The following is a 24,139-nucleotide window of genomic DNA, read 5'->3' on the forward strand; positions in this document are numbered from 1 at the left end:
ACTGAATGTAACCTTGCTGAACTGGACCAGTCCACACTCAATGCAACCATACAGAACTAGACCAGTGCGCACTGAATGTAACCGTACTGAACTGGACAGTACACAACAAATGTAACCGTAAAGAACTGGACCAGTACACACTGAATGTAACCGTGCTCAACTGGAATTGCCTATGCTGACTGTAACACTGCTGAACTGGACCTATCTACAATGCCTGCACAGAAAAATATATAAAAGTGTGTGCACCGACTCAAAGGGATTTGGAGTCAGTTGCATGTGACCTTTGATTGAATTGAATAATGATCAGGCACCAGAAATGGCTATGTTTTGCTTCAGGTCATTAAATCTCTGGTGACTTGTGCGAAGCCCCATAACTCAGCATTAAAGTGTTTAAACCTAAGGGTTACTTGCACACAAGGTTTGCTTTCATCATTCCAAAGGCCTTTTAAGTTTTCATCATCTTTTATGAAGAAATCTGAATGGCATCAGGCAGAACTTTCAGGGTATTTCACTACAAAGCCCTGCTAGTGTACTTTAAAAACATTCCATTCCACTGAAAGAAAACACAAGCCTGACAGCAGCTGCACTAATCTCTCTTATTCAATTAATGTAAATAATGCAAAGGATCAAAGCATCTAATTAACTCCCCAGAGGCTGACATCAGGTATAAATTTGGTAATCTTTGAGGGGAGTGTGGAATGTGCTTAGAGTTTCTGATAGCAATGCACGGATCACCAAAAGGTCTGCTGTTTGCCATTTACTATCCCATCCTTGCAGCTGTCGGGGTTCCAGGTAAAGCATTGGAGTTAGTTATTGGTTATGGTCACCATTGATTAGCTGTGTCACTGCTCTAATAGCCTGTCGGGCTTCTCCTTTGTACCGACATTCTTTCTTTCATTTACCGGGATAATTCCTCCCTTTAATGGGATATAATTTCCCTTTGAATCAGTATAACCTTTCCTCTTTCACATAATCATGTATTCCACGAGATCAAATTTTCTTCCCATTTTATCGATGTTTCTTCTTCCTGTAGAAAATCAAAGTACTGAGGAAAAAAGTTATGATGAAAGTTCATTGACCTGAAATGTTAACTCTGTTTCTCTCCCACAGATGCTACCAGATCTGCTGAGTATTTCCAGTGCTTGCCCAGTGTATTTTCTCCTGTTACCGATATAATTTCTCCCTTTTTATGCCCTAATTCATTCCCTTTAAGAGACCCACCTTTACCGTACAAATTCTTCTCTTTACTGATATCATCTCACCACTTTACCGGTAAAATACTTCCCCAGACCAATAACATTTCATCAATTTAACTGCATTATTTCTCCACTTTTTTTTTTAGAGGTGCAGCACTGAAACAGGCCCTTCGGCCCACCGGGTCTGTGCCGACCATCAACCACCCATTTATACTAATCCTACACTAATCCCACATTCCTATCACATCCCCAACTGTCCCTATATTTCCCGACCACCTACCTATACTCGGGGCAATTTATAATGGCCAATTTACCTACCAACCTGCAAGTCTTTTGGCTGTGGGAGGAAACTGGAGCACCCGGAGAAAACCCACGCAGACACAGGGAGAACTTGCAAACTCCACACAGGCAGTACCCAGAATTGAACCCGGGTCGCTGGAGCTGTGAGGCTGTGGTGCTAACCACTGCGCCACTGTGCCGCCCAACTGCTACCATTTCACAGTGGGTGAATTATCACAGGGTTATCATGGTATAAATGTCGTTCCATTGTGCTTTTGACATTGACAATAATAGTAAGGTTTTATGAATAATTTTAAGGTGCTGTGGTATTGGTCAGTTTTTGTTTAGCAGTAGCAAAGGTTCAACTAATAAATCAAGGAATGGCAGAGGTGCTTCAACCTCGAGAGTGCACTTCCTGTGCTATCTGGGAGCTCCCAGGATATTTCCTGTATCCCAGAGAAACATTTGTGCAACAACTGTTGTCAATTGTGGCAGCTTGAGCTCCGAGTTTTGGAACTTGAGCACTACGGTCCATGCGTGGGGATGAGAGCTATGAGAAAACATGTTTATTGATGTGGTCACCCCACAGCTGAAGATTATGCAGGGAGAGAGGGAATGGGTGACCACCAGGCAGTCAAAAATAATCAGACAAATAGTGCAGGAGACCGCTGAGTGCATCTCATTCTCCAACAGGTATTCAGTTATGAATACTGAGGAAAATAATGCTTCACCTGCGGAGTGCAGCCAGAGCCAATTCCATGACACCACAGGTGGCTCAGCTGCACGGTGGGGTACAGGGAAGACTGGAAGAGCCATAGTGATGGGTGATTTAATAGTCAGGGGAACAGACAGGCATTTCTGTGGACGCAGACGTGAATCCAGGATGGCGTGTTGCTTCCCTGGTGCCAGGGTCAAGGATGTCACTGAGTGGCTACAGAGCATCCTGAAGGGGGAGGGTGAACAGCCAGCAGTCATCCACATCAGAACCAACGACATAGGTAGAAAGAGGGATGTAGTCCTGCAGTCAGAATTTAGGGAGCTAAGTCAGACATTAGCAAGCAGGACCTCAAAAGTAGTCATCTCCAGATTACTCCCAGTGCCACGCACAAGGGAATATAGGACTAGAAGGATAAGCATGTCTGGAAAGACCGTGCAAAAGGGAGGGCTTCAGATTCCTTGGACATTGGGACGGGCTCAGGGGAAGATGGGACCTGTACAGGACAGATTTGTTGTGCTTGAACAGAGCGGGGACTGAGTTCCTTGTGAGACATTCTGCAAGTGCTGTTGGGGAATGTTTAAACTCGTTTGGCTGGGGAATGGGGACCTGAGGGTAGACTCAGTTAGGACAAAGTCAGAAATGAAAATGGAAGGCAGAAAATTAATGGATGAATCTGGAAGGCAGAGGAAACAAATAATAAAAGGAGCTAAGGAAGGAGGGGTTGTGGCAATTTTGGTTTATCTAACCATTACATCTGTGAGGAGGGATGATATGTTGGAAAGTTCATCAAATGAGGCCATATGGATTGAGCTAAGGAACAAAAACAGGACAATCACACTGCTGGGAATGTACTATAGACCCCCAAACAGTCAGAGGGGGATAGAAGAGCAGATATGTCAGCAAATCTCTGAGAAGTGCAAGCACAATTGGGAAGTAATAGCAGGGGATTTGAACTATCGCAATATTAACTGGGACAGTTTTAGTGTGAAAGAAATTGAGGGAGCAGAATGCTTGAGAGACATTCAAGAGAATCTTTTTGCTCAGTATGTAGAAAGTCCAACAAGAGAGGGCACAGTTTCAGACTTGGTTTTAGGAAATGAAGATGGGTAGGTAGATGGGGTGGCAGTGGGTGAGCATTTTGGTGGTAGTGATCATAATTCAGTCATTTTTAACGTAAGTATGGAAAAGAACAGAGATAGAACATGAGTTAGAGTTCTCAATTGGGGCAAGGCCAATTTTACTAAACTGAGGAGTGATTGAGCGAAAGTGGACTGGAAACAGCTACTTGAAGGTAAATCAGTGTCAGAGCATTGTGATATGTTCAAATATGAGATTCAAGGAGTTCAGAGTAAACATGTTCCCACAAAGAAAAAGGCTCAGATGGCCAAATCTAGAGCCCCATGGATGTCAAGGAGCTTACAGGGTATGATAAGGCAGAAAAGGAAAGCTTATGTCCGACATCGAGAGCTCAATACTCCAGAAAGCCAAGAGGAGTATAGAAAGTCGAGGGATTAAATCCAAAAGGAAATTAGGAAAGCAAAGAGAGGACATGAAAAAACTATTGGCAAGCAACATCAAGGTGAGCCCACATATATTTTATTTATGAGTGATCGGATAACTAAGGAGAGAGTCGGGCCATAAAAGACCAAAAGGTAACCTATGTGAAGGGGTGGTAGATATGGGTATGGTTCTAAATGAATACTTTGCGTCTGTCTTCACAAAAGAGGGGGATGATGCAGATATTGTAGTTAAAGAGGAGGAGTGTGAAGTATTGGATGTGATAAACATAGTGAGAGAGGAAGTATTAATGAGATTAGCATCCTTGAAAGTTGATAACTCATCAGGGCCAAATGAAATGTACCCTAGGTGTTAAAAGTATCAAGAGAGGAAATGGCAGAGGGTCTGACCATTATTTTCCAGTCCTCGGTGGATACTGGTATTGTGCCAGAGGATTGCTTAACTGCGAACGTTGTACCTCTGTTTAAAAAGGGAGAGAAGGATAGACCGAATAATTACAGGCCAGTCAGTCTAAACGCAGTAATGGGCATATTATTGGAATCCATTCTGAGAGACAGGATAAACTGTCATTTAGAAAGGCACAGGTTGTTCAAGGATAGTCAGCATGGATCTGTTAAGGGACATTCTTGTTTCACCAAGTTGATCAAATTATTTGAAGAAGTAACAAGGAAGATAGGTGAGATTAATGCAGTTGATGTGGTTTATATGGAGTTTAGCAAGGCTTTTGACAAGGTTACACATGGCAGATTGGTTAAAAACAATAAAATACCATGGTATCTGGGGAAATGCCACAAGGCGGATACAAAATTGGCTCAGTTGCATGATACAAAGGGTAATTTTTGACAATTGTTTTAGTGACTGGAGGGATGTTTCCAGTGGCATTCCGCGGGCCTCAGTACTGGGTCCCATGCTTTTTGCTACAGTTAACGATTTGGACATAAATGTGTGATCAATATATGATCAAGAAGTTTTCAGATGACACAAAGATTGGCTGTGTGGTGGATAGAGAGGAAGATAGCTGTCGGTTGCAGGAAGATATTGATGGGCTGGTCAGATGGGCAAAAAAATGGTAAGTGATGCATTTGTGGAGGTCAAACAAGGCAAAGGAATACACGATTAATGGGACGAGGGTACTAACACCCATTGTATATTCCCTTGCCTTATTAATCTTCACAAAGTGCATCACCTCACACATCTCAGCTTTAAATTCAATTTTCCACTGCTCTGCCCATCTTATCAGCCCATCTATATTGTCCTGTAATCTAAGGCTTTCCTCCTCACTGTTTAAGACACCACCAATTTTCGTGTCATCTGCGAACTTACTGATCATAACTCCTATAGACATGTCTAAATCATTAAAATATACTACAAACTGTAAGAGACCCAGCACCGATCCCTGCGGTACATCACTGGTCACAGGCTTCCAATCTCAAAAACACCCCTCGACCATCACCCTCTGCCTACGGTCACGAAGCCAATTTTGGATCCAATTTGTCAAATTGCCCCGAATCGCATGGGATCTTACCTTCTTAACCAATCTGCAATGTGGGACCTTATCAAAAGCCTTAATGAAGTCCATGCAGACTACATCAGCTGCTTTGCACTCATCTCCACATCTAGTCACCTCCTCGAATAATTCTATCAAGTTTGGTAGACATGATCCTGTTCCTGTTACTGACATGTACCTGTGAGGAAGAAGGATATGTTTGGCAAGTTTCGGGAACCTTGGATAACGCGGGTTATTGTGAGCCTCGTCAAAAAGAAAAAGGAAGCATTCATAAGGGCTGGAAGGCTAGGAACAGACGACTCCCTTGAGGAATATAAAAACAGTCGGAAGGAACTTAAGCAAGGAGTCAGGTAGGCTAAAAGGGGTTATGAGAAGTCATAGGCAAACAGGATTAAGGAAAATCCCAAGGCTTTTTATACGTATATAAAGAGCAAGAGGGTAAGCAGGGAAAGGGTTGGCCCACTCAAGGACAGAGAAGGGAATCTATGTGTGGAGCCAGAGGAAATGGGCGAGGTGCTAAATTAGAACTTTGCATCAGTATTCACCAAGGAGAAGGACTTGGTGGATGATGAGCCTAGGGAAGGGAATGTAGATAGTCTCAGTCATCTCATTATCAAAAAGGAGGAGGGGTTGGGTTTCTTGCAAAGCATTAAGGTAGATAAATCCCCAGGGCCTGATGGGATCTACCGTAGAATACTGAGGGAGGCAAGGGAAGAAATTGCTCGGCCTTGACAGAAATCATTGCATCCTCATTGGCTACAGGTGAGGTCCCAGAGGACTGGAGAATAGGCAATGTTGTTCCTTTGTTTAAGAAGGGTAGCAAGTATAATCCAGGAAATTATAGGCCGGTGACCCTTACGTCAGTGGATGGGAAATTATTGGAGAGGATTCTTCGGGACAGGATTTACTCCCATTTGGAAACAAATTGACTTATTAGAGAGAGGCAGCAAGGTTTTGTGAAGGGAAGGTTGTGTCTCACGAATTTGATTGAGTTTTTTGAGGAAGTGACAAAGATGATTGATGAAGGAAGGGCAGTGGATGTTATCTATATGGACTTCAGTAAAGCCTTTGATAAGGTCCCTCATGGCAGACTGATACAAAAGGTGAAGTCACCCGGGATCAGAGGGGAGCTGGCAAGATGGATACAGAACTGGCTCGGTCACAGAAGACAGAGGGTAGCAGTGGAAGGGTGCTTTTCTGAATGGAGGGATGTGACTAGTGGTGTTCCGCAGGGATCAGTGCTGGGACCTTTGCTCTTTGCAGTATATATAAATGATTTGGAGGAAAATGTAGCTGATCTGATTAGTAAGTTTGTGGATGACACAAAGGGTGATGGAGTTGTGGACAGTGATGAGGATTGTCAGAGGATACAGCAGGATATAGATCGGTTGAAGGCTTGGGCGGAGAAATGGCAGATGGAGTTTAATTCGGACAAATGTGAGGTAATGCATTTTGGAAGGTCTAATGCAGGTGGGAAGTATACAGTAAATGGCACAACCCTTAGGAGTATTGACAGGCAGAGAGATCTGGGCGTACAGGTCCACAGGTCACTGAAAGTGGCAACTCAGGTGGACAAGGTAGTCAAGAAGGCATACGGCATGCTTGCCTTCATCGGTCAGGGCATAGAGTATAAAAATAGGCAAGTCATGCTGCAGCTGTACAGAACTTCAGTTTGGCGACACTAAGAATATTGCATGCAAATCTGGTCGCCACACTACCAGAAGGAGAGGGTACAGAAGAGGTTGACCAGGATGTTGCCTGGTCTGGAGGGCATTAGCTATGAGGAGAGGTTGGATAAACTCGGATTGTTTTCACTGGAAAGACGGAGGTGGAGGGACGACATGTTAGAGGTTTGCAAAGTTATAAGCGGCATGGACAGAGTGGATAGTCTAAAACTTTTTCCCAGGGTTGAAGATTCAGTTACGAGGGGACATAGGTTTAAGGTGAGAGGGGCAACGTTTAGAGGGGATGTGCGAGGCATGTTCTTTACACAGAGGGTGGTGAGTGCCTGGAACTTGTTGCCAGGGGAGGTGGTGCAAGCAGGTACCATAGAGACGTTTAAGAGGCATCTTGACAAATACATGAATAGGATGGGAATAGAGGGATATGGACCCCGGAAGTGAAGAAGGTTTTAGTTTAGGCAGGCATCAAGATCAGCTCAGGCTTGGAGGGCCGAAAGGCCTGTTCCTGTGCTGTCCTGCTCTTTGTTCTTTATCTCCCCCAACAAAGCCATGCTGACTATCCTTGATTAATCCCTACTGCTCCAAGTGGAGATTAATCCTGTCCCTCAGAAATTTTTCCAATAGTTTCTCTAACACTGATGTTAGACTCACCAGCCTGTAATTACCTGGTTTATCCCTGCTACCCTTCTTGAATAATGGTACCATATTCGCTGTCCTCCAGTCCTCTGGCTCAACTCTTGTGGCCAGAGAGGATTTGAAAATTTGTGTCAGAGCCCCTGCTATCTCCTCCCTTGCCTCACATAACAGTCTGGGATAACATCTCATCTGGGCGTGGGGATTTATCCACTTTTAAGTCTGCTAAAACCGGTAATACATCCTCCCTTTCAAGGCTAATTTGTTCATGTATAACACAATCCCCCTTTCTGATCTCTACACCTACACATCCTTCTCCATAGAGAACACAGATGAAAAGTAATCATTTAAAACCTCACCAACATCCTCCGGCTCCACACAAAGATTGCCACCTTCGTCCCTAATGGGACCTACTCTTTCTCTGGTTATCCTCTTCCCCTTAATATACTTATATACTTATCAAATACCTTGAGATTTTCCTTTATCTTGCCCGCCAATGTTTTTTCATGCCGTCTCTTTGCTCTCCTAATTATTTTTTAAGTGCCCCCCCACTACACTTTTTGTACTCCTGGAGGACCATCGCTATTTTCAGCACTCTGCATCTGCCATGGGCCTCCTTTTTTTCCCTTGTCCAATCCTCTGTATCCTTTGACATCCAGGGTTCCCTGGACTTGTTGGTCCTACCCTTCAACTTTGCAGGAACATGTTGGCCCTGAACTCTCACTATTTCCTTTTCGAATGACTCCCACTGGTCTGATGTCGGCTTTCCTACAAGTAGCTGCTCGCAGTCCACTTTGGCCAGATCCTGCTTTATCATATGGAAATCGGCCTTCCCCCAATTCAGTACTTTTATTTCTGGTCCATCTTTGTCCTTTTCCATTGCTACCTTAAATCTTACAGAGGTATTGTCACTATCCCCAAAATGGGCCCCCACTGACACTTCTACCACTTGTCCGGCTTCATTCCCTGTGATTACGTCCATTACTGCCCCTTCTCTTGTAGGACTTTCTACGTGCTGACTCAAAAATCTTTCCTGTACGCACTTTAAGTATTCCGCCCCCTTTCAGTCTTTTGCACTGAGACTATCCCAGTTAATATTGGGGAAGTTGAAATCCCCGAACATTATTACCACATCATTTTTACACCTCTCTGAGATTCGCCAACAGACGCTCCTCTATCTCTCTCTAACTATTTGGAAGCCTGTAGTACACACCCAGCCAAGTGATTGCCATCTTTTTGGATTTAAATTCTGCACATATGCCTCATTTGAGGAACCTTCGAAGAGATCATCCCTCCTTACTGCCGTAATTGACTCCTTGATCAATAGTGCAATGCCACCTCCTCTTTTATCCCCTCCCCTATCATCCCCTAAGATTCTATACCCTGGAATATTGAGCTACCAGTCCTGCCCTTCCCTTAAACATGTCTCTGTGTGAGCAATAATATCATATTCCCATATGTTAATCAATGCCCTCAATTCATCTGCCTTACTTCTAACACTCTTTGCGTTAAAATAGATGCAATCCAGCCTTCCAATATTTGCTTGTGCCTGAACAGGTATATATTTGCTCCCACATCCTGATTGACTTAATTTCTCTTCTATATTGAACTGTGCATCAGCCCCTACCCCCTACCATGATCATTTTGAATAGTGGAGCAGGTTCGATGGGCCATATGGTCTACTCCTGCTCCTATTTCTGTGTTCTTGTGAAATCAGAGAAGCAAAGAGAGAGTATGAGAAGAGACTGGCAACCAACATAACAGGGAATTCAAAAAACTTCCATAAGCATTTAAATAGTAAAAGGCTGCACAGAGGACGGTTCGGGCCGATCCACTCTGTATCGCATCCACTGACAAATTGGGTTAAATCCCCCACAACAGTAGCAGCAAACCTCCCAGCAAGAATGCTGGTCCCGTTCCAGTTCAAGTGCAACCCGTACAACTTGTACAGGTCCCACGTTCGCCAGAAACAGACCCAGTGATTCAGGAAAGTAAAACTCTCCCTCCTGCACCATGTCTTCAGTTCTGGTTCTGGTTTCCTATCATTAAACACACTTGTCCAAGTGCCTGTTGATTTTGTCCCAGATTATCATCTCTAAATATTTGCCACAACTGAGGTTAAACTGACTGGCCTGTAGTTGCTGGTTTTATTCTTAAACCCTTTCTTGAACATGATTGTAACATTTGCAATTCTACATTTCTCTGGCACCAGACCTACATGGAAGGAGGATTGGAAGTTTATGCCCAGCAGTAGCTTCGCAATTTCCACTCTTACTTCCTTCAGCATCCTCGGATGCATCTGGTCCTGGTGAATTATCAAATTTAAGGACAGCCAGCCTTTCTAATACTGCTTCCTTATCAATTTTTTGTCTATTCAGTATCTCAGTTACCTCCTGTTTCAATATGACTTGGGCAGCATTTTCTTCCTTGGTAAATACAGGTGCAAGGTCTTCATTTAATACCTCAGCCATACCCTCTGTCTCCACACATCGATCCTCTTTTTGGTTCCCAATCAACCCGAACCATCCTCTGAGCAGCCTTTTACTATTTAAATGCATATGGAAGATGTTTGATTCCCTGTTATGTTGGTTGCCAGTCTCTTCTCATACTCTCTCTTTGCTTCTCTGATTTCACAAGAACACAGAAATAGGAGCAGGAGTAGACCATGTTGCCCATCGAGCCTGCTCCACTATTCAAAATGATCATTGTTGATCTTAGGATTCAACTCTAATTTCCTGCCCACTCATCATTGCCCTTGATTCCTTGAGAGACCAAAAATCTGTCTATCTGAGGCTTAAATGTATTCATTGATGGAATATCCACAACCCCCTGGGGCAGAGAATTCCAAACTTTCACAATCCTTTGAGTGAAGTAATTTCATCTCATCTCAGTCCTAAATGATCGGCCCCTTATCCTGAGATTCTGCTTCCGTGTTTTAGATTCCTCGGCCAATGGAAATTATCCCTCAATGTCGATCCTTTCGAACTCCTTTAGAAACTTACATGTTTCAATGAGATCACCTCTCATACTTCTAACCTTCGTACAATACAGGCCCAATTCGATCATCATAGGACAAACCCCTCATCCCAGTGACCAATCCAGTGAACCCTGGCTGCAATGCTAGTATATCCTTTCTGAAATGTAGAGACCAAAACTGCACACAGTGTTCCAGATGTGGTTTCACCAAAACCCTGTGCAATGTCTCGGATCCTCTTTTTGGGATCCTTAAGGGGGAGGGGGAGCAGCCCCAAGTCGTCGTGCACATAGGCACCAACGACATCGGTAGAAAGAGAGATGGGGATTTAAGGCAGAAATTCAGGGAGCTAGGGTGGAAGCTTAGAGCGAGAACAAACAGAGTTGCTATCTCTGGGTTGTTGCCCGTGCCACGTGATAGCGAAGCAAGGAAGAGGGAGAGAGAGGAGTTGAACACGTGGCTGCAGGGATGGTGTAGGAGGGAGGGTTTTGGTTTCCTGGATAATTGGGGCTCTTTCTGGTGTAAGTGGGACCTCTACAAACAGGATGGTCTTCACCTGAACCAGAGGGGTACCAATATGCTGGGGGGGGAGATTTGCTAGTGCTCTTCAGGGGGGTGTAAACTAATTCAGCAGGGGAATGGGAACCGAAATTGTAGTTCCAGTGTACAGGATGTTGAGAGGAGTGAGGTCAGGGATAAGGTTACAAGGACGCAAGAGGGCACTGGCAAGCAAGAACCTGGTTTAAAGTGTGTCTACTTCAACGCCAGGAGCATCCGGAATAAGGTGGGTGAGCTTGCAGCATGGGTTGGTACCTGGGATCTCGATGTAGTGGCCATTTCGGAGACATGGGTAGAGCAGGGGCAGGAATGGATGTTGCAGGTTCCGGGATTTAGATGCTTCAGTAAGAACAGAGAAGATGGTAAAAGGGGGGGTGTGTGGCATTGTCAATCAAAGAGAGTATTGCAGCGGTAGAAAGGACGTTTGAGGACTCGTCTACTGAGGTAGTATGGGCCGAGGTTAGAAACAGGAGAGGAGAGGTCACCCTGTTGGGAGTCTTCTATAGACCTCCAAATAGTTCCAGAGATGTAGAGGAAAGGATAGCGAAGATGATTCTCGACAGGGGCGAGAGTAACAGAGTACTTGTTCTGGGGGACTTTAACTTTCCAAATATTGACTGGAAATACTATAGTTCGAGTACTTTAGATGGGTCAGTTTTTGTCCAGTGTGTGCAGGAAGGTTTTCTGACACAGTATGCAGACAGGCCAACCAGGGTCGATGCCACATTGGATTTGGTACTGGGTAATGAACGCGGCCAGATGTTAGATTTAGATGTCGGTGAGCACTTTGGTGATAGTGATCAGAATTCGGTTAGGTTTACCTTAGAGATGGGCAGGGACAGGTATATACCGCAGGGCAAGAATTATAGCTGGGGGAAAGGAAATTATGATGCGATTAGGCAAGATTTAGGATGCGTAGGATGGGGAAGGAAACTGCAGGGGATGGGAACAATCGAAATGTGGAGCTTATTCAAGGAGCAGCTACTGCGTGTCCTTGATAAGTATGTACCTGTGAGGCAGGGAGGAAGTTGTCGAGCGAGGGAGCCGTGGTTTACTAAAGAAGTTGAAGCGCTTGTCAAAAGGAAGAAGAAGGCTTATGTTAGGATGCGACGTGAAGGATCAATTAGGGCGCTTGAGAGTGACAAGCTAGCCAGGAATGATCTGAAGGGAGAGCTTAGAAGAGCCATTCGAGGACACGAGAAGTCATTGGCGGATAGAATCAAGGAAAACCCTAAGGCTTTCTATAGGTATATCAGGAAAAAAAGAATGACTAAAGTTAGATTAGGGCCAATCAAGGATAGCAATGGGAAGTGGTGTGTGGAATCAGAGGAGATAGGGGAAGCGTTAAATGAATATTTTTCGTCAGTATTTACAGTAGAGAAAGAAAATGTTGTCGAGGAGAATACTGAGATACAGACTACTAGGCTAGATGGGATTGAGGTTCACAAGGAGGAGTTGTTAGCAATTTTGGAAAGTGTGAAAATAGATAAGTCCCCTGGGCCAGATGGGATTAATCCTCGGATTCTCTGGGAAGCTAGGGAGGAGATTACAGAGCCTTTGTCCTTGATCTTTATGTCGTCATTGTCGACAGGAATAGTGCCGGAAGACTGGAGGATTGCAAATGTTGTCCCCTTGTTCAAGAAGGGGAGTAGAGACAGCCCTGGTAATTATAGACCTGTGAGCCTTACTTCGGTTGTGGGTAAAATGTTGGAAAAGGTTAGAAGAGACAGGATTTATAATCATCTTGAAAAGAATAAGTTCATTAGCGATAGTCAGCACGGTTTTGTGACGTGCCTCAGAAACCTTATTGAGTTTTTCGAGAAGGTGACCAAACAGGTGGATGAGGGTAAATCAGTGGAAGTGGTGGATATGGATTTCAGTAAGGCATTTGATAAGGTTTGCCACGGACGGCTATTGCAGAAAATACGGAAGTATGGGGTTGAAGGTGATTTCGAGCTTTGGATCAGAAATTGGCTAGCTGAAAGAACACAGAGGGTGGTGGTTGATGGCAAATGTTCATCCTGGAGTTTCGTTACTAGTGGTGTACCGCAAGGATCTGTTTTGGGGCCACTGCTGTTTGTCATTTTTATAAATGACCTGGAAGAGGGTGCAGAAGGGTGGGTTATTAAATTTGCGGATGACACGAAGGTCGGTGGAGTTGTGGATGGTGCCGAAGGATGTTGTACGGTACAGAGGGACATAGATAGGCTGCAGAGCTGGGCTGAGAGATGGCAAATGAAGTTTAATGCGGAAAAGTGTGAGGTGATTCACTCTGGAAGGAGTAACAGGAATGCAGAGTACTGGGCTAATGGGAAGATTCTTGGTAGTGTCGATGAACAGAGACATCTTGGTGTCCAGGTACATAAATCCCTGAAAGTTGCCACCCAGGTTAATAGGGCTGTTAAGAAGGCATATGGTGTGTTAGCTTTTTTTAGTAGGGGGATCGAGTTTCGGAGCCACGAGGTCATGCTGCAGCTGTACAAAACTCTGGTGAGGCCGCACCTTGAGTAATGCGTGCAGTTCTGGTCACCGCATTATAGGAAGGATGTGGAAGCTTTGGAAAGGGTGCAGAGGAGATTTACTAGGATGTTGCCTGGTATGGAGGGAAGGTCTTACGAGGAAAGGCTGAGGGACTTGAGGTTGTTTTCGTTGGAGAGACGGAGGAGGAGAGGTGACTTAATCGAGACATATAAGATAATCAGAGGGTTAGATAGGGTGGATAGTGAGAGTCTTTTTCCTCGGATGGTGATGGCAAACACGAGGGGACATAGCTTTAAATTGAAGGGTGATAGATGTAGGACAGATGTCAGAGGTAGTTTCTTTACTCAGAGAGTAGTAGGGGCGTGGAACGCCCTGCCTGCAACAGTCGTAGACTCGCCAACTTTAAGGGCATTTAAGTGGTCATTGGATAGACATATGGATGAAAATGGAATAGTGCAGGTCAGATGGCTTCACAGGTCGGCGCAACATCGAGGGCCGAAGGGCCTGTACTGCGCTGTAATGTTCTAATTCTAAAAAAAAAAATTGTAGCAATACTTCCTTGTTCCTGTACTCCAATCCCCTTGCAATAAAGGCCAACATGCCACTTGCCTTCCTAATTACTTGGCGTATCTGCATGTGAACTTTCTCCGTTCCTGGTACAAGCACAACTAAGTCTCTTTGAACATCAACACTTTTAATTTTCACACCTTTTTCCACTTCCCCTCTGAAATTTTTATCTTCAGCCTGGCTTTCACGTATTTTCAGCCTGACATTTCTCATGTGCTCCTTTTTCTACTTCATCTTACTCCCAATCTTTCTCATCATCCAGGGAGCTCCGGCTTTCGTACCCTATCTTTGCCCCTCGTGGGGATGTACCTCGACTGTTCCCGAACCATTTCCTCTTTAAAGGAAGTCCATTGTTTTGTTATGTTTTGCCTGCCAATCTTTGAGTCCAATTTACCTGGAATAGATTTGTTCTCACCCCACTGTAATTGGATGTCATCCAATTTGGTATTTTAATTTAGATTGTTCCCTGTCTCTTCCATCGCGAACCAAAAGCTTATGACACTCTGATCATTGTTCCGTAACTGTTCAGCATCTGACACCTGATCCACTTAATCCACCTCATTCCCCAGAACCAGATCCAGCAAAACCTAATTCATCATTGGCCTGGAAATATGCTGATCAAGAAAATTATCCTGAATACTTCATAATCTCTTCCTCCTCTCTGCCCTTTACACAATTGTTATCCCATTCTGTGTGATGATAATTGAAGTCTCCCATTATCACTACTTTATAGTTTTTGCAATTTCCCTTTACATTTGCTCCTCGATATCTTTCCCACTAGTTGGTGGCCTATAGAAGACAAAGAGCGTTTATCATGGTACCTCTATTGTTTGTGAAATCAAACCAAGTAGATTCAGTCCTTAAATCCTCCAGGACATGCTCTCTCTCCAGCTGTGTAATATTCTCCTTAATAATTACAGCTACTCGTCCTCCTTTCTTTCCATCCTTATCTTTACTAAATATTTTGTCTCCAGGAATATTTGGTTGCCAGTCCTCCCCTTTTTTGAGCCAGATCTCTGTTATCATCATGACGTTATATTCCCAGGTGGCTATTTGCACTGGGAACTGTCCAAGCTAATTTACCATGCTCCGTGTGTTTACAGACATGCACAGTAAACCTAATTAAGACCTTACTGTATTCCCTCTTACTCTGACCCCACCTAATGCCTCACTGTTTCTTACTCTAGTGCTATCTGCTTCTCCTAATCCTTTGCGCACCTTGTTTATCATTACTGATTCTCCATCTTGGTTCCCAACCCCCTCCCAAGCTCTTTTAAGCCTCCCAACAGCACTAGCAAACGACACCTCGAGGGTATTGGTTCCGGCTCGGCCTCTATTGGTCCCACCTCCCCCAGAACTGCTCTCAATGTCGCAGGAATCTAAAGATCTCCCTCATTCACCACCTCCAGCCACACATTCATCTGCTCTTTCCTATCCTATACTCACCAGCACATGGCACCTGGAGTAATCTGGAGATCCTTCATTTGAGGTCCTGTTTGCTCGTGCCTTTCTTAGCTCCCTAAAATCAGACTGAAGGATGACAATCCTCTTTCAGCCTATGTTGTTCATACCAATATGGACCACGGCCTCTGGCAGTTCACCCTCCCCATTCAGAGTTGTCTGCACTTACCCGAAACTTACAGAGGGCAATGTTTCTACTCTCAGTCTCTAACTCTGAATGGTTCACCTGGCTCTCATCTTCCACATTAGCTGCTGCTGACTGTCCGACAGAGACTGTTGTGGAGTCCGAGTGTTCCTTCTGCACCAGCATCTGACAAGGTCTGCAATGTTCCCGTCTTCACTCTTTTCTGCTTATTGTGAGAGGCTGTACAACTGGTGTCATCTCTCACATGAGTCAAAATGTTTTAAGTTCAATATCAACTCTGTGACCAAGCTGATTACATTTACCAGCAGCACAGTGCAGTACTGAAGAAATGCTGTATTCTCGAAGGAGCTTTTCCCCGAATGAGACCTCATCATCTGCCAGTTCCGGTAGTTCAGACGACACTGAAGATCCCAGGTGACTATCAGAAGAAGAGCTGAGAGTTATCACTGCGTCCTCACCAATATTCCCTCTGTAAAGTCAGAAAGCACCAATTGTCCATTCGATCCTTGCTGTTTGGAATCTTTTTGAGCACGTTGACTTCCATACTTTACAGCACTCAATAATTTTGCAGAAATTCATCGGATGAGGACACTGTCCATCCTCAGCAGGATAAGGTCCATTTTAAATGTAAATTTTTCTTGCTCTCTTGTAAGATTCCACACCTATCAATGGTTTTTGTGCTATTCACCCTCCAGCATAACATCTATGAGATGTTACTAATGACATTTTTCCTTTCTATTTAACGTCCATGAGTTTTTGATGCCTTCTGTTCTCTATTACCTTCATTATGTAACATTTTGACATCATTGGGCTGTCATCAGCTGCATTTTACATGTCGCTGTCGAAATCACCATTTTTAAAAGGCTTCGAGTCCGACATTTCAATTGTAATATTTCAAGAAATAGTGATTTAAAATAGATCTGAAAAAAATGAAAGAAATGTTTCTGGACCCTCTCCCACTCAAAGAACAAAGAACAAAGAACAAAGATCAAAGAACAGTGCAGCACAGGAACAGGCCATTCGGCCCTCCAAGCCTGCGCTGATCTTGATGCCCGCCTAAACTAAAACCTGCTGCATTTCTGGGGTCCGTATCCCTCTATTCCCATCCTATTCATGTATTTGTCAAGATGCCTCTTACAGGTCTCTATGGTACCTGCCTCCACCTCCTCCCCCGGCAACATGTTCCAGGCACTCACCACCCTCTGTGTAAAGAACTTGCCTCGCACATCCCCTCTCAACTTTGCCCCTCTCACCTTAAACCTATGTACCCTAGTAACTGACTCTTCCACCATGGGAAAAAGCTTTTGACTATCTCCTCTGTCCATGCCACTGATAACTTTGTAAACCTCTATCAAGTCGCCCCACCAATTCCGTCATTCCAGTGAAAACAATCCGAGTTTATCCAACCTCTCCTCATAGCTAATGCCCTCCAGACCAGGCAACATCCTGGTAAACCTCTTCTGTACCCTCTCCAAAGCCTCCACGTCCTTCTGGTAGTGTGGCGACCAGAATTGCACGCAATATTCAAAGTGTGGCCTAATTAAAGTTCTGTACAGCTGCAGCATGACTTGCCTATTTTTATACTCTATGCCCTGACCAATGAAGGCAAGCATGCCGTAAGCCTTCTTGACTACCTTATCCACCTGAGTTGCCACTTTCAGTGACCTGTGGACCTGTATGCCCAGATCTCTCTGCCTGTCAATACTGCTAAGGGTTCTGACATTTACTGTATACTTCTCACCTGCATTAGACCTTCCAAAATGCATTCCCTCACACGTGTCCAAATTAAACTCCATCTGCCATTTCTCTGCCCAAGCCTCCAACCGATCTACATCCTGCTGTGTCCTTTGACAATCCTCATCACTGTCCGCAACTCCACCAACCTTTGTGTCGTCCACAATCTTACTAATCAGACCAGCTACATTTTCCTACAAATCATTTATATATACTACAAACAGCAAAGGTCCCAGCACTGATCCCTGCGGAACACCACTTGTCACATCCCTCCATTCAGAAAAACACCCTTCCACTGCTACCCTCTGTCTTCTATGACCGAGCCAGTTCTGTATACATCTTGCCAGCTCACCTCTGATCCCATGTGACTTCACCTTTTGTATCAGTCTGCCATGAGGGACCTTATCAAAGGTTTTACTGAAGTCCATATAGATAACATCCACTGCCCTTCCTTCATCAATCATCTTTGTAACGTCCTCAAAAAACTCAATCAAATTTGTGAAACACGACCTCCCCTAGACAAAACCATGCTGCCGCTCACTAATAAGTCCATTTGTTTCCAAATGGGAGTAAATCCTGTCCCGAAGAATCCTCTCTCATAATTTCCCTACCACTGACGTAAGGATCACCGGCCTATAATTTCCTGGATTATACTTGCTACCCTTCTTAAACAAAGGAACAACATTGGCTATTCTCCAGTCCTCTGGGACCTCACCTGCAGCCAATGAGGATGCAAAGATTTCTGTCAAGGCCCCAGCAATTTCTTCCCTTGCCTCCCTCAGTATTCTGGGGTAGATCCCATCAGGCCCTGGGGACTTATCTAACTTAATGCTTTGCAAGACACCCAACACCTCCTCCTTTTTGATAATGAGATGAGTGAGTCTATCTGTACTCCCTTCCCAAGGCTCATCATACACCAAGTCCTTCTCATTGGTGCATACTGATGCAAAGTACTCGTTTAGCAACTCGCCCATTTCCTCTGGCTCCACACATCGATTCCCTTCTCTGTCATTGAACCAGCCAACCCTTTCCCTAGTTACCCTCTTGCTCTTTATATACGTATAAAAAGCCTTGGGATTTTCCTTAATCCTGTTTGCCAATGACTTCTCATAACCCTTCTTAGCCCTCCTGACTCCTTGCTTAAGTTACTTCCTACTGTCTTTATATTCCTCAAGGGATTTGTCTGTTCCTAACCTTCCAGCACTTACGAATGCTTCCTTTTTCTTTTTGACGAGGCTTACAATATCCCGTGTTATCCAAGGTTCCCGAAACCTTTGAAACTTATCCCTCTTCCTCACAGGAACATGCTGATCCTGGATTCTAATCAACTGACGTTTGAAAGACTCCCACATGTCGGATGTTGATTTACCCTCAAACAGCCGCACCCCAATCTAAATTCTTCAGTTCCTGCCTAATGTTGTTATAATTAGCCTTCCCCCAATTTAGCACCTTCACCCGAGGACTACTCTTATCCTTATCCACAATTCCTTAAAACTTACCGAATTATGGTCACTGTTCCCGAAATGCTCACCTACTGAAACTTCGACCACCTGGCCGGGCTCATTCCCCAATACCAGGCTCAGTACGGCCCCATCCCAAGTTGGGCTATCTACGTATTGTTTCAAGAAGACCTCCTGGATGCTCCTTACAAATTCTGCCCCATCCAATCCCCAAGCACTAAGTGAGTCCCAGTCAATATAGGGGAATTTAAAATCACCCACCACTGCAACCCTATTACCTTTACATCTTTCCAAAATCTGTCTAGATATCTGGTCCTCTGCCTCCTGTCGTCTGTTGGGAGGCATGTGGTAAACCCCCAACATCGTGACTGCACCCTTCCTATTCCTGTGCTCCACACATTTTGCCTCGCTGCATGACTCCTCCGAGGTGTCCTCCCGCAGTACATCTGTGATGTTCTCCTTCACCAGTAATGCAACTCCCCCACCCCTTTTACATCCCCCTCTATCCCGCCTGATGCTTCTAAATCCTGAAACATTTAGCTGCCAATCCTGTCCTTCCCTCAACCAAGTCTCTGTAATAGCAACAACATCATAGTTCCAAGTACTAATCCAAACTCGAAGTTCATCTGCCTGACCTGTTATATTTCTTGCATTGAAACAAATGCACTTCAGACCACCAGTCCCGCTGTTCTCCGGAGCATCTCCCCGCTTCCTCTTAGTCTTACTGGTCTTTTTTACTAGTTCCCCTTCATTTATTTCACTTGTCCTACTGATCTGGTTCCCACCCCCCGCCACACTAGTTTAAAACCTCCCGAGTGACGCTAGCAAACTTCGCAGCCAGGATATTTGTGCTGCTCCAGTTTAGTTGCAACCCGTCCTTCTTGTACAGGTCCCATCTGTCCCTGAAGAGATCTCAATGGTCCAGATATCTGAAACCATCCCTCCCACACCAGCTGTTCAGCCACGTGTTTAGCTGCACTATCTTCCCATTTCTAGCCTCACTGGCACGTGGCACAGGGAGTAATCCCGAGATAACAACCCTAGAAGTCCTGTTTTTTCACTCCCCAATAAACATATAATTCATTCTTTGCCCTCTCCCCTACCCAGAAATCCTTACCTTGTCCACCTGACCTTCCCCCCACAATGTTCATGCACGATGCACTTTACCCTTTCCCACCATCTCCTTCACCAATTGGATGAGTTTTACCCCACCCCCTCCCTCACTGAAAAACATATCTTATCCCCCCTCCCCACCAGTGTTCCACCTCAATCCCTAGATGGGGATCTGAAAGCAAGCAAGTGTCGGCCACCGACACCAATATCACTCCGGGACAGATGGCAGGAGCTGGGAAGTCATGAATTTGTTTATTTAAATACATTTCAATTTTGAAATGGGGCTCCCGTTGCCGTGCGCGGGAGGGGTCCACCACGAGGCCTTGCCGCCACTGGCAATATCGGGCTGGACCGTCCTGGCATTGAAGCCCGTGCTGGGCCTCTGCTGGAGGCATTTTCCAGCAAACCCCTTTCATGACCCACAATGTCGGGGTGCCTGTAAAATTCAGTCCTATATTTCTAATCCACAGGTTTGCTTTAAACACAGAAGCAAGTTCCTGTAATGTAAGCAGTCGTGTCCAATTCGGGATCACATGTCAAAACTGTAAATTTCACACAGAATCCTGTAAAACGGCTGATTTTGCTGGGAGTTGGACCAGTAACTTTCCTCTTCTCACTCGCTCACACACATACACTCTCCCACTTTCTCTCAGCCTTTCTCTCTCTCTCTGTTACAGCTAACCTGGCAGTGATTGTGATCCTGTCCCGAGGAAGATGTGGTCTCTCCAGATGTATCACTTACTACCTGGTGTCCATGGCAGTGACGGATCTCCTGCTCATGATCACTGCAGTGATATTAAACCGGATTGCTGGTATTTATTTCCCACTCAGTTTCCTGTCCATCACACCCATATGCAGTCTCCGTTCTGTCCTAAACTATACAACCATCAGCTGTTCTGTCTGGTTCACAGTCGCTTTCACCTTTGATCGATTTATGGCCATTTGTTGCCAGAAGCTGAAAATAAAGTATTGCACTGAGAAAACGGCAGCACGGGTTATCGCAACGGTCTGGACACTGAGCTGTTTGAAAAATGTCTTCATGTATTTCATATATGAACCTAATTACATAATTAACAATATACCCTGGTTCTGCAGCATCAGATTAATATATTATACATCATCTGCATGGGCTGCATATGAATGGATTTATATCATTTTAACACCTTGTCTCCCATTCATTCTGATTTTGCTGCTCAATGCTCTGACTGTCAGACACATTTTATCGGCCAGTGGAGCACGCAGGAGACTCCAGGCTCACAGCAATAGAGAGAATCAGAGTGACCCAGAGATGGAGAAGCGGAGAAAGTCCATTGTTTTACTCTTCACCATCTCGGGCAGTTTCATCCTTTTATATTTGTTATTTTTTATAACAACTCTCTGTGTCCGAATAGCAGGTGTCAGTTATTTCTCTGGCACAAATTTCAATGAATCAAATTTTATTCTGGAGGAAAGTGGATTTATGCTCCAGTTTTTGAGTTCTTGCATCAACCCATTTATTTATGCAGGAACCCAGAGTAAATTCAGGGAGGAGTTAAAGAATGGGGTGAAATATCCACTGAGTCTATTTGCTAAATTATTTAAATGATGAAAATAGCAACACATGAATTTCTATTGTATTCCCTCTATTGCTGTCCTTGTTCATGTCACAAATGGCCTCCTGTCCTAGATACAGTCACTCACTTTGAGATCCTTACTAATTGTGTGATTTTGAACCAAAACTGTATCGGAACTCTGTATCCATGGACAGTTCAGTGTTGTGACCTGTTCTGGCTTCCAGTTCTCTTGCTTGTGTTGACTCAGGTCTGGTACAGTCCCACCAGCCCCCAGGACCCTGGCATATCTCTATATTCACGCTGGAATGTGACGCCCCCCCCCACTGGAGTGAGCTAGTGGCGGGGTTGGGGGCAGTAAAGTTGAGGGGGGGCAGGAGGCTGCTGCTCCTGAAGCTTTTCTGCCCCTGCTGCAATTTTACCAGTGGTGGGTTGATGCCTAAATCCCCACAGAAGGCCACCAGGTAAAACCTGGTGGCTGCCTTGGGTGCTTGGGCGGTACATGCGGTCTATCATATTTATCGCCCGCCACCGCTACCAGCCCATTGTTTCAGCAGATTGGTTATTAATTTATCCTCTTCAAGCACAGACCTTGACCTCCTGTTCTGGGCAAGATTAAATAACTCAATCGAGACCATTTAGAAGCTTAAAAGCAACAATCATATTCCCTTTCAACATTCTCTTTTCCAATGAGAACATGCTTCATCGACATAATCATTCCTCACAATCCAATCCATCCAGACCCTCAATCATTCTGAAATCAAAACAGCAAGTGCTGGAAATACTCAGCAGCTCAGGCACCATCTATGGAGAGAGAAGTAGAGTTAATGGGCTGGATTTTATAAACTTGCTGCCGATCTCGGCAGTGAGATTCAAAAATGGTAGCTTGCCTGAGCAGGTCACTCGCCAAAGAGCAACCGGGAGCTCAAAGACAGCGGCTCATTTAAATATCCAGGGCGGACCGCCCACTTATCCGCTGATCATGTGGAGGGGACGAGCTGTCCTTCCCTGGCAATGGTGTCAGCTGCCTGCGTGCAGACGCTGACACCATTTTTAAAGGGCAGTCAACCCGTCTGGCTTATTTTAATATTTAGAGAACTATTCAGTAAAATTACATAAGTCAATTTCTTTTGTCCAACTCCCACCCCAACAACAATTAAATTAACCATTTTCCCTTTGGCCCAAAAAACACCTTTACCATCTGACCTTTCCCTCTCCACACAAACTGCACAAACCATAAACTACAATCTTTCCCACCATCCCCTACACCCATGATGTTAATTTGACTCCGACCTCCCACGCCCCGCACTGTGAAATTTCACCCCTCCCCTCTCCCCACCAGTGTTGCACCTCATTTACCCGGATCAGGATCCGAAGGGGTGTCGGCCACTGGGACATAAAGATTAAGGGTAAGTACATGTAAATATAATAATTTTATTAATTCACATCTGTTAGTTGTGGTGCAGTCAACGAGCGGCAGGGCAGTGGGGGAGGGGGTGGTGGCACCACGGAGTCTCGCCGCCACCCGGTGGATTGGGTGGGACCAGCCAGAGTCGAGGTTCGTAGTGGGCCTCATCTGGGTCGGTCTTCAGCCCCTCCCCCCCCCACCACAGGTCCCATCATCAAGGTGAGAAAAGTATTAGGTTTTAAGCAAGTGAAGTGGGGGCGGGAGGTGGGTGTGGTGGGGGGAAGATGAGGAAGAGAAAAAAAGGAAGGTGTGTGCCAGAACAGATGGCAGGAGAGATTATCGAACAAAGATATCAGGAGACCAAAGTAAAGAGACTGTTCATGATGATGGTGAAAGACAAAACATTAGAGAGTGTTCATGAAAGAATAATGAGCAGCTGGATCTTAAAGTACAACATGAAAAACAGGCACATGGTGAAAAAATAAATAAAATAGTAATAAAACAAGAAATAAAGTAAAAAAGCCAGTCATGCTCTGAAATGGTTGAACTCAATGTTGAGTCTGCAAGGCTGCAGAGTGTCCAATCGAAAGATCAGGTGCTGCTCCTCAGGTTTGCATTGACATTCACTGGAACACTGCAGCAGGACAAGGACAGAAATTTGGGAATGAGAGCAGGGTGGTGGGGAGAGTGGGGTGTGTGGCTGGGTGTTGAAACGGCCAGCAACCGGAAGGTCAGGGTCATGCTTTTGGACTGAGCGGAGGTCTTCCACAAAGCAGTCACCCAATCTACATTTTGTCTCCCCAATGTAGAGATGACCACATTGTGAGCAGCAAATACTGTATACTAAATTGAAGGAAGTACAAGTAAATCACTGCTTCAGCTGGAAGGGGTGTCTGGGGCCTTGGATGGTGAGGAGAGAGGAGGTAAAAGTGAAGGTATTACACCTCCTGTGATTGCATGAGAAAGTGCTGTGGGAAGGGGACGAGGTGTTGGGGGTGATGGAGGAGTGGACCAGAGTGTCGTAGAGGGAACAATCCCTTTGCAATGCTGACAGGGGAGGGGAGGGGAAGATGTGTTTGGTGGTGGCATCACGATGGAGATGGCTGAAATGAAGGAGGATGACCTTTTGGATGTGAAGGCTGGTGGGGTGGAAAG

The 24,139-nt window shown here is 44.9% G+C and overlaps 1 protein-coding gene across 1 annotated transcript; it reads left to right on the top strand.

Annotated features, from left to right (window-relative positions):
* Positions 1-722: 722 nt before the first annotated feature.
* Positions 723-21,611, top strand: LOC137381591 (G-protein coupled receptor 15-like). The gene is made up of 2 exons (XM_068054286.1): positions 723-792; positions 20,704-21,611. The coding sequence occupies exons 1-2, from the start codon at positions 723-725 to the stop codon at positions 21,609-21,611; spliced, it is 978 nt and encodes a 325-aa protein (XP_067910387.1).
* Positions 21,612-24,139: the final 2,528 nt, after the last annotated feature.

This window comes from Heterodontus francisci, chromosome 22 (assembly GCF_036365525.1).
Source record: "Heterodontus francisci isolate sHetFra1 chromosome 22, sHetFra1.hap1, whole genome shotgun sequence".
In the NCBI taxonomy this organism is placed as follows: domain Eukaryota; kingdom Metazoa; phylum Chordata; class Chondrichthyes; order Heterodontiformes; family Heterodontidae; genus Heterodontus; species Heterodontus francisci.